At 43.3% G+C, this 12,381-nt stretch overlaps 1 protein-coding gene across 2 annotated transcripts in view; it reads right to left on the bottom strand.

Annotated features, from left to right (window-relative positions):
* Window positions 1-4,879, bottom strand: part of elp3 (elongator acetyltransferase complex subunit 3) — an 86,911-nt gene extending 82,032 nt beyond the window's left edge. For both annotated transcript variants that reach the window (XR_005943051.1, XM_041188166.1), the window contains exon 1: window positions 4,732-4,879. Coding sequence is in view for 1 of the 2 variants with exons in the window: in XM_041188166.1 (XP_041044100.1) it covers window positions 4,732-4,753 (22 nt within the window). In the remaining variant the exon portion in view is untranslated. The remainder of the gene's footprint in view (window positions 1-4,731) is intronic.
* Between the last annotated feature and the right edge of the window lie 7,502 nt (window positions 4,880-12,381).

The raw sequence follows: 12,381 nt of genomic DNA, 5'->3' as shown, positions 1-12,381 counted from the left end.
ACTAATATAGTATACAAGGGAAACCAGTGAAGGTAGTATCTTTGGGTTTTCAGAAGGCATTCGATAAGGTGCCACACAAGAGTAAGGCTCATGGTACTGGGGTATTTTGGCATGGATTGAGGGTCAACAGAAAAGAGAGTACATGAATACACAGGTCACTTTCATGATGGCAGGGAGTAACTTATGGAATGCTGATTGTGGATCAGTGCTTGGGACTCAGCTATTTACAATCTATTTCAATGACTTAAATGAGGGGGGCCGAAGCTGATATTTCGAAGTTAGCTGACGATAAAAAGTTAGGTGGGAAAGTAAGCTATGAGGATGACAGAGAGGCTGTGGATATATAGACCAATTAAGTGATTGGACAAGAAGGTGGCATATGGAGCACAATGTGGGAAAGTCTGAAATTATCCACTTTGGTTGGAAGAATGGAAAAACAGAATTTTTTTGATAAGAAACTAGTAAATGTTGGCAGAGGAATTTGGGGGCTTCTGTATACGAATCACAGATTTAACACGCAGGTACAGCAACACTCAGGAAAGCAAATAGCATGTTAGCCTTTATTGCGGGGGATGGTGTCACAGTACAAGAGTTAGAAAGGCCAGGATTTTCCAGCCCCGTTGGGGCGGGACCTGCCACAGGAGATTTGGATTTAACTTTCGGCAGGACCGGATGATCCTGGCAGTGGGTGGGGCCAGAAAATCCTGTCCATAGTCTTGCTGCAATGATATCGGGCTTTGGCAAGACTGTACCTGGAGTGCTGATTTTAAGGAAATACATATTTGCTTTTAGGGTTGCAACAAAGGCTCACAAGGTTTTTTTTCCTGGGATAGGGAAGATTATCCTATGAGGAGAAATTGAGTAAAATGTTATCTGGAGTTTCCAAGAATGAGAGATGATCTCATTAAAAAATATAAAACTCTTAAAACGTTTTACAGGGTGGATGCAGAGATGCTGTTTCTGCTGGTTGAAGAGTCTAGAACTTGGAATCACAGTCTCAGGATAAGGGGTTGGCCATTTATGACTGAGATTAGGAGAAATTTCTTCACTCAGAGGGCTGTGAATCTTTGAAATTCTCTGTCCAAGAGGGCTTCTGTGGATGCTCCGTCGATGATTACATTCAAAGCTAAGATTGATAGATTTTTGGGGCACGACTGGAATCAAGGGGTATGGGGATAAAGCAGTAATGTAGACTTTATGCAGAAGTTCAGCCTTGATCATATTGAGTGGTGGAGCAGGATTGAGGGGATATATGGCCTGCTCCTGTTCCTAGTTATGTTCCTTAAAAAACCCTAAGCATCTCAAACACTCACCATCCTCCTCACTTCCATCCTTTAGAAGCACTCGTTAATCCACAACTATTATCCTAAGCCTCTCCTGCACATATTGCCACATACAATGGGATAAGATACAGAACTGGTTATATTACTGAAATAGTAATCTGGAGGTTTGGATGAATGATCAGGAGAATGAGTTCAAAGCCCACCACAAACTTGAATTAATTTCTAGATTTGTTCTAAATTGAAGAGAGTAAAAATAATTGCGAAGCTGCCAGATATTCATAAAACCTCAATAGTTCAACTAAAGTCCTTAGGGAAAGAAACCATCCATCCTTAACTGGTCTGGATCTATAAGTGACACCGGCACAGTTGACTCTTAACTCCCTCTGTGGTGGTCAAGCAAGTTTCTCAGTTGCATCAAAACAGTTACATGATGATTCAAGGTGGTCCATCACCACCTTCACATGGGAACCAGGAGCAGGGAGAAAAAATGCCAACTTGCCAGTGCACACCCACAACCTGAGAGTGAATGTTAAACAAGTCACCCACTGCTTCATCCTTCCCAACCTTAATAGGCAATCATAATCGATTGGATATCAGGCCCTTGGCGTCATTTTAAATTCCTCAATGACATGAAATTAACAGCAATCTAAAAGATTTTAGTGGGCTACAGAACACCAGTCGCATTCAACAAGCGCAATCTCCTGTGGCATTGCCTGCAGACAAAATCTAACTTTATAAGTCTTCCAGATTCCGCTAAGCTTTTGCACTATATATTCCATATTTGTAAAGCTGTCAAAATGCACGTCACACTGCAATGACACTCTCAATCAGAGGAGGTGCTACAGCAGTATCAATACTCACAACAACAGTGTTTTATAGTGTCACAAGCTTATAAGCAATTCCATTGTAAACTGTGCCATATAATTTCATAGTGCAAACATGTAAAAATTAGGACAGAATGCAAGGCTGGAAAATAAGGCAAGCTCACATCTGCACTCCATGACCCAAAGGATACATAGTAACTATGGGTAAATGGAGGTAAGATACAGAACAGCTGTGATCTAATTAGATGGTGGGACAAGCTGAAAATGCTGAATGGCCTCTTCCCCTTCTGACCTCATTTCACCCAGAAACCACATTTGCACTTGATTCCTGTATGACATAGCATTTCAGCAAGAAATTGCGCCACTTGGCCCATCTGGTCCTTACAAGTTTAGGCTCCACATGAACTTACTTCCACCCCGAATCACCTAACCCTATCAACATATAATTCTATTTCTTTCTCCTTCATGTTTTGTCAAATGCTTTCTTAAATGTTACACTTCTGTTCAAAAAAAGGGTGTAAGGATAAGCGTAGCAACTATCGCCAGTCAGTTTAACCTCAGTAATGGGGAAGTTTTTGGAAAAAATTCAGTACAAAATTAACAGAAACTTGGGAAAATGTCAATTAATTAAGGAAAGACAGTAGGGATTAGTTAAGGGCAAATCATATTTAACTAACGTACTTGAACTTTTGATGAGGTAACAGAGACAGAGTTGATGAGGGTATGCTGTTAATGTGGTGTAACTCTTGTTGAGTTAAAACAATTAAACAAAATTAACAAAATTGGGATAAATCAGGCACAGCCCCTAATTTAGGTCAGCTGTAAAACCAAGAGCAAAATTTAAAGGAAACTTACAAACATTAAACCAAAATGTGATTAAAGGGGTCGTTAATGTGGTGTACACGGACTTCCAAAAGGCATTTGATAAAGTGCCACACAACAGACTTGTGAGCAAAATTAAAGTTCCTGGAATAAAAGGGACAAAGCAACATGGATACGAAATTGGCTGAGTAACAGGAAACAGAAAGTATTGGTAAACAGTTGTTTTCTGGACTGGAATAAAATTTGTAGTGAGATTGGTGTTAGGACCACTGCTTTTTTGATATATATTAATAACCTAGACTTGGGTGTATAGGGCAAAATTTCAAAATTTGCAATACTTGGAAGTATTATGAACTGTGAGGCGTATGATTTAGAACTTCAAACAGTCATAGACAGACTGGTGGAACAGGTGGACAAGGGCAGAAATTTAATTTAATACAGAAAATTGTCAAGAGATTCATTTTAGTAGAAAGAATGAGACAATGTAAGGGGTTCATTTCTAAATGGGTGCAGGAGCAGAGGGACATGGGAGTAGCTTTGTGCGCAAAATTGAAGGCAGCAGGGCAGATTGACAAGCATATGGCATCCTGGGCTTTATAAATGGGGACAAAAATCAAGAAAGCTATGAAAAACCTGCCTCAGTTGGAGAACTGTGTACAGTTCCAGCCATCCTATTTTAGGAAGGATGTAAACACATTAAAGAGGGTGCAGAAAAGATTCATGAGAAGGGTTCCAGAGGTTAGGAACTTCAATTACATAGATAGATTGGAGGAGCTAGGGTTATTCTTGAAGAGAAGGTTGAGAGGAGATTGGATAGAGGTACTTAAAATCATGAGGGGTCTGGACAGAGTAGGCAAGGAGAAACTGTACCCATTGGTGGAAAGATCGAGAACCAGAGGATGTTGATTTAAGATGACTAGCAAAACAAACAACAGTAACATGAGGAAAAACTTTTTTTAAACACAGCAAACAGTTGGGATTTGGAATGCACTGCTTGAGTAGTGGAGGCAGATTCAATTGAGGCTTTCAAAAAGAAATGAGTAATTGCTGTATCCAAAGAGAAAAAAAATGCAAGGCTATGGGGAATAAGAAACAGCAAAGACATGACAGGCCAAATGACCTCCTGCTGTGTTGATTCTAATGTACCTGTTATTCACCTCAACTATTCCTTGTGGTTTTTCCACATTCTAACCACTCTGGCTAAAGAAGCTTCTCCTGAGTTCCCAATTCGATTTGTCAGTGACTATTTATGTCCCCCTTGGTTCGAACTGCCCGCAAACAAGAAACCTCTTCTCCATGACTACCCTGTCAACCCCCAATTTTAAAGACCTCAACAGGTCACCCCTCAGCCTTCTCTTCTCTGGAGAAAAGGGCCCCTTTCCTGCAGTCTTTCTTCATCGTTGTAACCTTTCAGTTCTGCTATTATCCTGTGGATCCTTTTACATCTTTTTAAATATAAAATGGAGACCAGAAATGTTGACAGTTCTGTAATTCGGCTACTACCTCCAAGTGAATGAAGGACAGTTGGGCATTTGCATCTGGCAAGTTTAAGTTGCTTTGAACATCTTTGTTAGTTATGATTGTTGGAGATTTTAAGGTTCCTTGACCGGTTGAGACGGGAGAGCTGTATAACCTCCAGGAATAGTCAAACCCGAGTTAGCAAGCTGGAAAACAGACATTTCAACGTAAACTAACAGACACGGCTAACGCCAGACCCCAGCTGCCGGGCCTTTCACATCTCATCACTGGGTCCCGCGCACGTTACAACACTCCCCCTATCCATAAACCTCGGCCACACCGACCTTTCCTGCGTGGTTTCCCCATCCCGGCTTCAACAATTGGGCACCGTCGTCAACCGAGAGCTCACTACACGGCACTGCCGCGAAATCTAAAAAAAATGCCGCAAAACACCGCGAGGGTCGGAGCCGCGCCTCGGATATGTCACATGCTCAGCTTGCAGAGCTGGGCTTTGACCAGGGACAGGGACAACCAAGGGGCGGGGTTTGACCTCAGGGGGTGGGGTTTGATCTCAGTGGATTAAATTGATCTTAGTGGGCAGGGTTTGATTTCAGTGTGTGGTGTTTGATCTCAGGTGAGATGCACAGTCTTCTTTCGCCTGTTTTGCCTTTTGAGGGTTTTTTGGACTGCACTTTGCTTGGCACTACCCCAACCTTGCCTCCATGGATGGCCCTGTCAAGAGCAAGGAGCTCCCGATGGCATTACTCAAGGGACTGTCAGAGCACAGGCCTCTCCACCATGCCAAGGTGGCAATCCTTGCAAGCACTGTTTACGCAGTTCAGGTCTCCATATTACAAAAAAGATGGAGGCACTGCAGAAGGAGCCAACCAGGTTTACAGGGATGATCCCAGAAGTGAGGTTATAATATTCAGAAAAACTTAGCAGTTTGGGACCATTGTTTCCAGAAAAGATGTCTGAGGAGTGACCTAGTAAAGGTGTCTCAAATTATGATGCTGTTCAATAGGGTGTATATAGTGAAGAAATTTTCTAGTGGGAGAAGAGTTCAAAACTCAAGGTTATAAATATGAGAGAGTCATTAATAAATCCAATATGAAATTCAGGAGAAATTTCTTTACCAGAGTGGTTAAAATGTGGCATTTGCTGGGGTTTGACCTCAAGGGGTGGGTTTTGATCTTGGGGGCGGGCTTTGACCTTGGGGGATGTGGTTTGATTTCAGCAGATGGGGTTTGATCTCTGGTGGAGTTTGACCTCAGGGGTGTAGTTTTACCTCAGTGGATTGGGTTTGAACTCCAGGGGTGTTTTTTCATTTCAGCAGGTGAGGTAGGAAAGTGAAGAAGACATAAGTAAACCACAAAAGAATTTAGATATGTTAGGTGAATTGGCAAAGATCTGGCAAGTGGATAATGTAGGAAAATGTGAAGTTGTCCATTTTGGCAGGACAAATAAAAAAGAGGCATATTATCTAAACAGCGAGTGATTACAGAGGGATCTGGGTGTCTTAGTGGATGAATCACAAAAGGCTAGCATGCAGGTACAGCAATTAGGAAAGCTAACAGAGTGTTGTCATTTATTGTAAGGGGAATTGAATACAAAAGTAGGGAGACTCTGTTTCAGTTATACAGGGCATTGGTGAGACCATATCTGGAGTACTGTGTACAGTATTGTTCTCCTATATTTAAGGAAAGATGTAAATATGTTAGAAGCAGTTCTGAGAAGGCTTTGTAGATTAATACCTGGAATGGGGGGTGTAGAAACATGCTCTGGAAGGCATGGTCAAACAAAACAAACTTTATTTACATGAGAACTTCCATGGCTGCTTGTATCCAGCCAGCCTGTCATACAGCCATCTTCTTTTCCCTAGGAAACCCCTCCCTAGAATTCATTCCCCCCCACGCTAGCCACACATTGGTTGAACAAATCACGTGAACCCTACTCAGTCAAACTGATCTTAAAGTGACAGTCATCACATCCCTGCCCACTGAACGCCTCTGTACATCATTTCAGTTAACAATTGCTTTAGACAATTGAACCAAGAATCTTCTGAATTCCAGAAATAATTACGTGTCGTTAGCCTGGATTTCAGTTACACAATACATACAATAGACCCCATAGTTATAAAATAAGTCTTTGGATGGTTTCTGAATTTGCGTTGATTGGCATAGTTTGACAGATTGTGAGGCTTCTATTGGATCAACATTTTCCGGAATTGCACTAACGGATACCTACTGGAGGACCACCAGCTCCTGATATTTTTGAGTGGGCCTGCGGGCTCTGCTCTGCCCTGCTTGGAGCTCCTCGTCTTGCAGGAACATGAACAGGTAGCTTCCTCCTCCCTGGCAGTATTCCACTCCAGCCACCCTGGGCTCGCAGCCACATTTGGTATAGACAATTCATTATCATTAACTTTCACAGGGATGTCTTTGACATTTATTACAGGTTGAACAGAATCTTCGATGTATACAGGGTTCACCAACACTCAGTGGTAACATTGACTGTGTGAGTGCCTTGCTACCCCTCAAATGGTCAACATGCTTCTGAATGATCCGTCCCTCTATCCTTACTTGATACGAAAGAGGTCCGGTCTCAGAGATTACCCTTCCGGAAATCCACCTAGGACAGCTACCAAAGTTTCTCACATACACATTTTCATTAGTCGAGAACTTCCTAGCTCTACTGTGAGAATCATGACTTGTCTTCTGGTTGCACTGACTTGGCTCTACCCTCCCCTGCAAATTTGGAAAGACGTGACTTAACCTCGTCCTGAGATGACATTTCATTAACAGCTCAGCAGGAGGAACACCTGTAGTTGAGTGTGAGATGGTAAGGTAACTCAACAAAAAAGTGAGATTCTTGTTGCTAAAGATCCACCTGATAGCTTTTTCATGCCAGATTTAAAAGTTTGGGTGGCTCTCTTGGCTAAGCCACTCGATGGTGGGTGGTAGGGCGCTGTCTTTATGTATTTTACACCATTGAGAGTTGCGAAGTTTTGAAACTCCGCACTCAGGAACACTGCCCATTACTGGACATGATTACTTAAGGCGAACTATGATTTGCAAAAAAGCGCTGCAGTTTTTCGATGCTGGCCATCGATGTCAGTGTTTTTACCTCAAAAATTTCTATACACTTGTAGAGTGAGCATCAATTACGAGGAGTACCCATAAATGGTCCTATGTAATCAACATGGATGCGAACCCATGGCTGCCCAGGCCATTCCCAAGGGTGTAGTGGAGCTGTGGCTGGCAGGTTTTGCTGCAACTGACATTGTTGGCTATGCCTTACCATGTTTCAATATCAGTGTCGATTCCAGGCCACCATACATAACTCCTGGCTAACATTTTCATTTTCGAGATACGAAGGTGGCCACTGTGTAGTTCCATCAGGAGTAGCTTTCGGCCTGGGACAGGACTCCCCATAGCTCAATACCAGCTTGACAACTAAGTTCATGTTTTTGGATGGAGTCGGGTTTCAAGCCCTCTGAAACTGCCTCATTTCCTCATTTCATAAGGATTTTATCTCGTACTCTGGATAACAGTGGATCCCAACTGCTCCAGGTTTTGATTTGTTCCGCACAGACTGGTAGCGTATCCAAAAGGTTTAAGGCCAAGACAATTTATTGAATAAAAGGAGTAAATGTAATACTTTCTCTCAAGGCCAGGCAACTCCAGGTGTCTGCATTCGCAATACATATCCCTGACTAGTGTTTGAAGGTGTATTCATATGTGGCCAGGATCAAGACCTACCTCTGAATCCTCGCAGAGGCTATTGGTGGAATAGTCTTGTCCTCCTTAAAAAGACCAACGGCAGCTTGTGGTCTGAAACAATGGTGAAATGTCTCCCATGTAGATATTGATGGAACTTTTTGATTCCAAAAACTATTGATAGGCCCTCTTTTTTGACTTGTGAATATCCTCTTTCAGCTACTGACAGTGTTCTTGACATATTTCCTATCGGCCTTTCCAAGCCATTTCACGGAACAGTACTGCCCCAACGCCATGTGGAGAGGAGTCACAAGTCAGTATTAGTTCCTTCAAAGGGTCAAAGTGTACAAGAAGGCTTGAAGACTGCAGCAATTGCTTCACCTTGTTGAAAACTGTTTCCTGAGGAATTCCCCAAGACCAGCGGTGGTGTTTCTTTAGTAGGGTGTGTAAGGGGGCCATCACAGTGAATAGATTTGGCAAAAACCACCCATAATAATTGACTATTCCTAGAAATTATTTGAGTTCAGACACATTCGTGGGGGAAGGCGCTTCTTTTATGGCCTTCACTTTCTCCTTGACAGGGTGTAGCCCTTGATCCTGTGTCCCAGTAAGTCACCTCCCTGGCTTGAAAAGTGCACTTTTCTTCCTTGAGGTGAACTCCAGCATCCTGAAATCTTTTTAACACCGCTTCTAAATTTGCCAGATGTTCGGACCCCCTAGCCCCCATGATGAGTATCTCAATGAGGTATACCATAGCTTACAGGTACACTGGTGGTACCCCTCATCTTTACTTCTTCTCCAGTGTATGTTTTTAGCTTGGCTGAAGTGCTGTCTAAATTCAAAGGCTGGGCACCCCCTCTCAAATACTGGAATGTCTGCTTGCCCATCATAGTGACTGATGCACCCATATCTAGTTCCATATTTAGAGGCTTTCCATTTACACGGAGTGTTACAATGATTGGATCTGGCTTAACATCCTTGATGTTGGAAAGAGTGTAAATATCAAACTTACTGGTACCAGCGTCTTTCACACTTTGTACTTGTAACATCTTGTTGGATTGGCTTTTCGACTGCCTGGACCTAGCCCTGCATTGCTCCTTAAGGTATCCTTTATTTCCACAATAATGGCACACAGCCTCCTTAAATTGACATGATTCAGGAGTGCAGTTACTCCCAAATGGATAAGATTGGACGTTAGGAATCACTGCCTGACTGCCTCCACTGTATCTTTTAGTTCTATAGCTTACTGGAACTGCTTCCCTTTTTCCCGTGGCCTCGTCTAATTTGGCAACATGGCTGGCACCACCGCCTTAACTGATGAAGGGCACCACTTTGCGCGCCCTGCAGTTCCAATTCATTTGCCTCAGCACTTTGCATAGTGAGCGCAATCTCCATCGCGCGTTTGAAATTGATATCAACTTCCACTAACAACCGACACACACCACAGACTAATCAGTCCCGTAGCATATCATTTAGAGCCATGCCAAAATTACAATGCTCTGATAATTGTTTGGGTTCCACAATGTGCGTTGTGATCGACTTCCCCAGGACTCTCACCCGTGAATTAAACTTAAAATGTTGCACTGTGACTGAAGGTTTCAGTTGGAAATTATCCCATTTCTCTGCAGAGGAGCCAAATTGATCTATCCGGCCAAAAAGCGGCATCTCGGTGACTAGTATAATTTTATATTCACAGTCGTCGATTAAACACAATATTCACAGATGCAGGCGGGAGGCAGTCTCAGGGTAGCTCTTTTCTCATCACCAAATGTAGAAACACACTCTGGGAGGATTCTTAGTCAAACAAAATGAACTTTATTTACACGAGAGCTTCCGTGGCTGCTTGTATCCAGCCAGCCTGTCATAGAGCCACCTTCTTTTCCCTAGGAAACACCTCCCGAGAATTCATTCCCCCTGCACTAGCCACACATTGGTTGAACAAATCACATGACCCCCTACTCCGTTGAACTGATCTGAAAGTGACAGTCATCACAACGGTTCTCTTATGAGGAAAGGCTGGACAGGTTAGGCTCGTATCCACTGGAGTTTAGAAGAGTAAGAGGCGACTTGATTGAAACATATAAGATCCTGAGGGGACTTGACAGGGTGAATGTGGAAAGGATATTTCCTCTTGTGGGAGAATCTAGAACTCGGGATCACTGTTTCAAAATAAGGGGTCACCCATTTAGGACAGAAGTGAGGAAAAAATTTTTCTCTCAGAGAGCTTGGAATTCTCTCCCTCAAAAGGTGGTTGAGGCAGTGTCCTTGAATATCTTTAAGGCAGAGATAGATAGATACTTGATAAGCAAGTGATTGAAAGGCTATCAGGGATAGGCAGGAATATGAGGTTAAAATCAGCTCAGCCATGATCTTACTGAACAGCGGAGCAGGCTTGAGGGGCTGATGGTCTACTCCTGTTCATAATTCGTATATTCGTATGTATTCCTTGGGGGGGATGCTTGATCTTAGAGGGTGGGGTTTGATTCGGAGGTGGGGTTTGATTCAAGGGGCAGGATTTGATTCAGTGGTGAGTGTTTTCCAGGGAGGGTGGGATAGGGTTTGATCTCAGGGTTGGCGGGGGGTGGGGTGCTGTTGGGATGGTGTTTGATCTCAGGGGTTGCTGTTTGATTCAGGGGTGAGTGTTTTCTGGGGAGGGTGGGGGTTTGATCTCAGGGGCTGCCGTTTGAAATCAGGGTTTCGTGTTTGATTCAGGGATGACTGTTTTCCTGGGATGTGGGGTGGGGATGGGATTGAATCTCAAGGGGTGGTGTTTGATTCAGGGTTGAGTGTTCCTCAGGGAGGTGGGATTTGACCGCAGGGGGAGTTCTCCTTAGGTCTTGCCAATCATTATTTCTCAACCAGGATCATGCAGTAAAACCCAGAGCATCTCATTTATCGCATTGCTATTTGCAGAACTTTGCTGTGTTCAAATTAGCTACTACATTTTCTATGTTGCAACAGTAACTACACTGCAAACACACTTCATTGGCTGTAAAGCTCTTTGGGACATCAAAGCTGTGAAAGAAACTGTAGGAATACAAACTCTTCTCATTTCAAGACTTTGGTGAAATTTGGCTGTCCACCAAAGCTCCTCAGTCTCATCCACTCCTTCCACAACAACAGCACTGTGAGTGTATCTACACCACATGGACCGCAGCGGTTCAAGAAAGCAGCTCACCATCATCTTCTCAAGGGCATTTAGGGATGGGCAATAAATGCTGGCGATGCCCACTTCCCATGAATGAATTAGAAAAAAATGCACTGCATTCTAAAGTTTGATGGCTCCACTTCTGACAGTTTTTGAATGAAGAATAGAGTGAAACAGGGCTATGTCCTAGCTCCCAATCTGTTTGGCATATTCCTCTCCATGTTCCTGACCTTTTCTTTCCCTGCAGATATGATAGAAGTCAACTTGCATACTAGGTCAGACGACAAGCTCAACAACCTAATAAGACTGAGGGCAGGATTTTCCACACCCGCCCGCCGCTGGGATCTTCTGGTCCCACCGCAAGTCAATGAACTTCTGGCTGAGGCGCTGCCTCACCTACGGGGGATCCCGCCCATGACGGGGCCAGAAAATCCCGGCCTGAAGGTAAAGACAAAAGAACATCACATCCAGATCAGAGAGCTGCTCCACACTGATGATGCTGTGCTAGTTGCCTACATGGAACTCTGCTACAAAAACTCATAGACTATCTCTCAGTGACTGGACCAAGTTCTCCCTGACTATATGAGTCAAGAAAACCATGGTCATGGGACAAGATGTTGCCCTGATCGCACTAAATATAAGACCCGGCTGGAAGTGGTAGGCAAATTCTGTTTCCTTGGATCCTTGGTGACAAACAATCTATTCCTTGATGCGAAGCTCGGTACTCAATTAGGGCAAGCAGCTACCAACTTTGGCTATCTCACGAAATGCACGTGGAATAACATCAAGCTGACCCTTAGGACCAAGCTGATGGGTAACAGCACATTGTTGTATGGCTGTGAATCATGGAAGACTTACAGCTATCAAGAAAAGAAATTCATAATGATTTCATAGTGAAGGCGCCCCATAATATGATTGAGTTTCATATTAAGTTTGAGGGACAGAAGAGTGGATCTAAGACTAGTGTTTTTAACTTAATAAGGGCAATTATGAGGGCATAAAGACAGGGCTGGCGAAAGTGAACTGGGCAACTGAGTTAAGGGATAGGTCAGTAGAGATGCAGTGGTGGACATTTAAGGAGCTATTTCAGAATACTCAGAAAAAACACATTCCACTGAGAAAGAGAG

This window comes from Carcharodon carcharias, chromosome 5 (genome assembly GCF_017639515.1).
Source record: "Carcharodon carcharias isolate sCarCar2 chromosome 5, sCarCar2.pri, whole genome shotgun sequence".
Lineage (NCBI taxonomy): Eukaryota > Metazoa > Chordata > Chondrichthyes > Lamniformes > Lamnidae > Carcharodon > Carcharodon carcharias.
The sequence above is the reverse complement of the archived record's forward strand: the minus strand, read 5'-3'. Positions and strand labels throughout refer to the sequence as shown.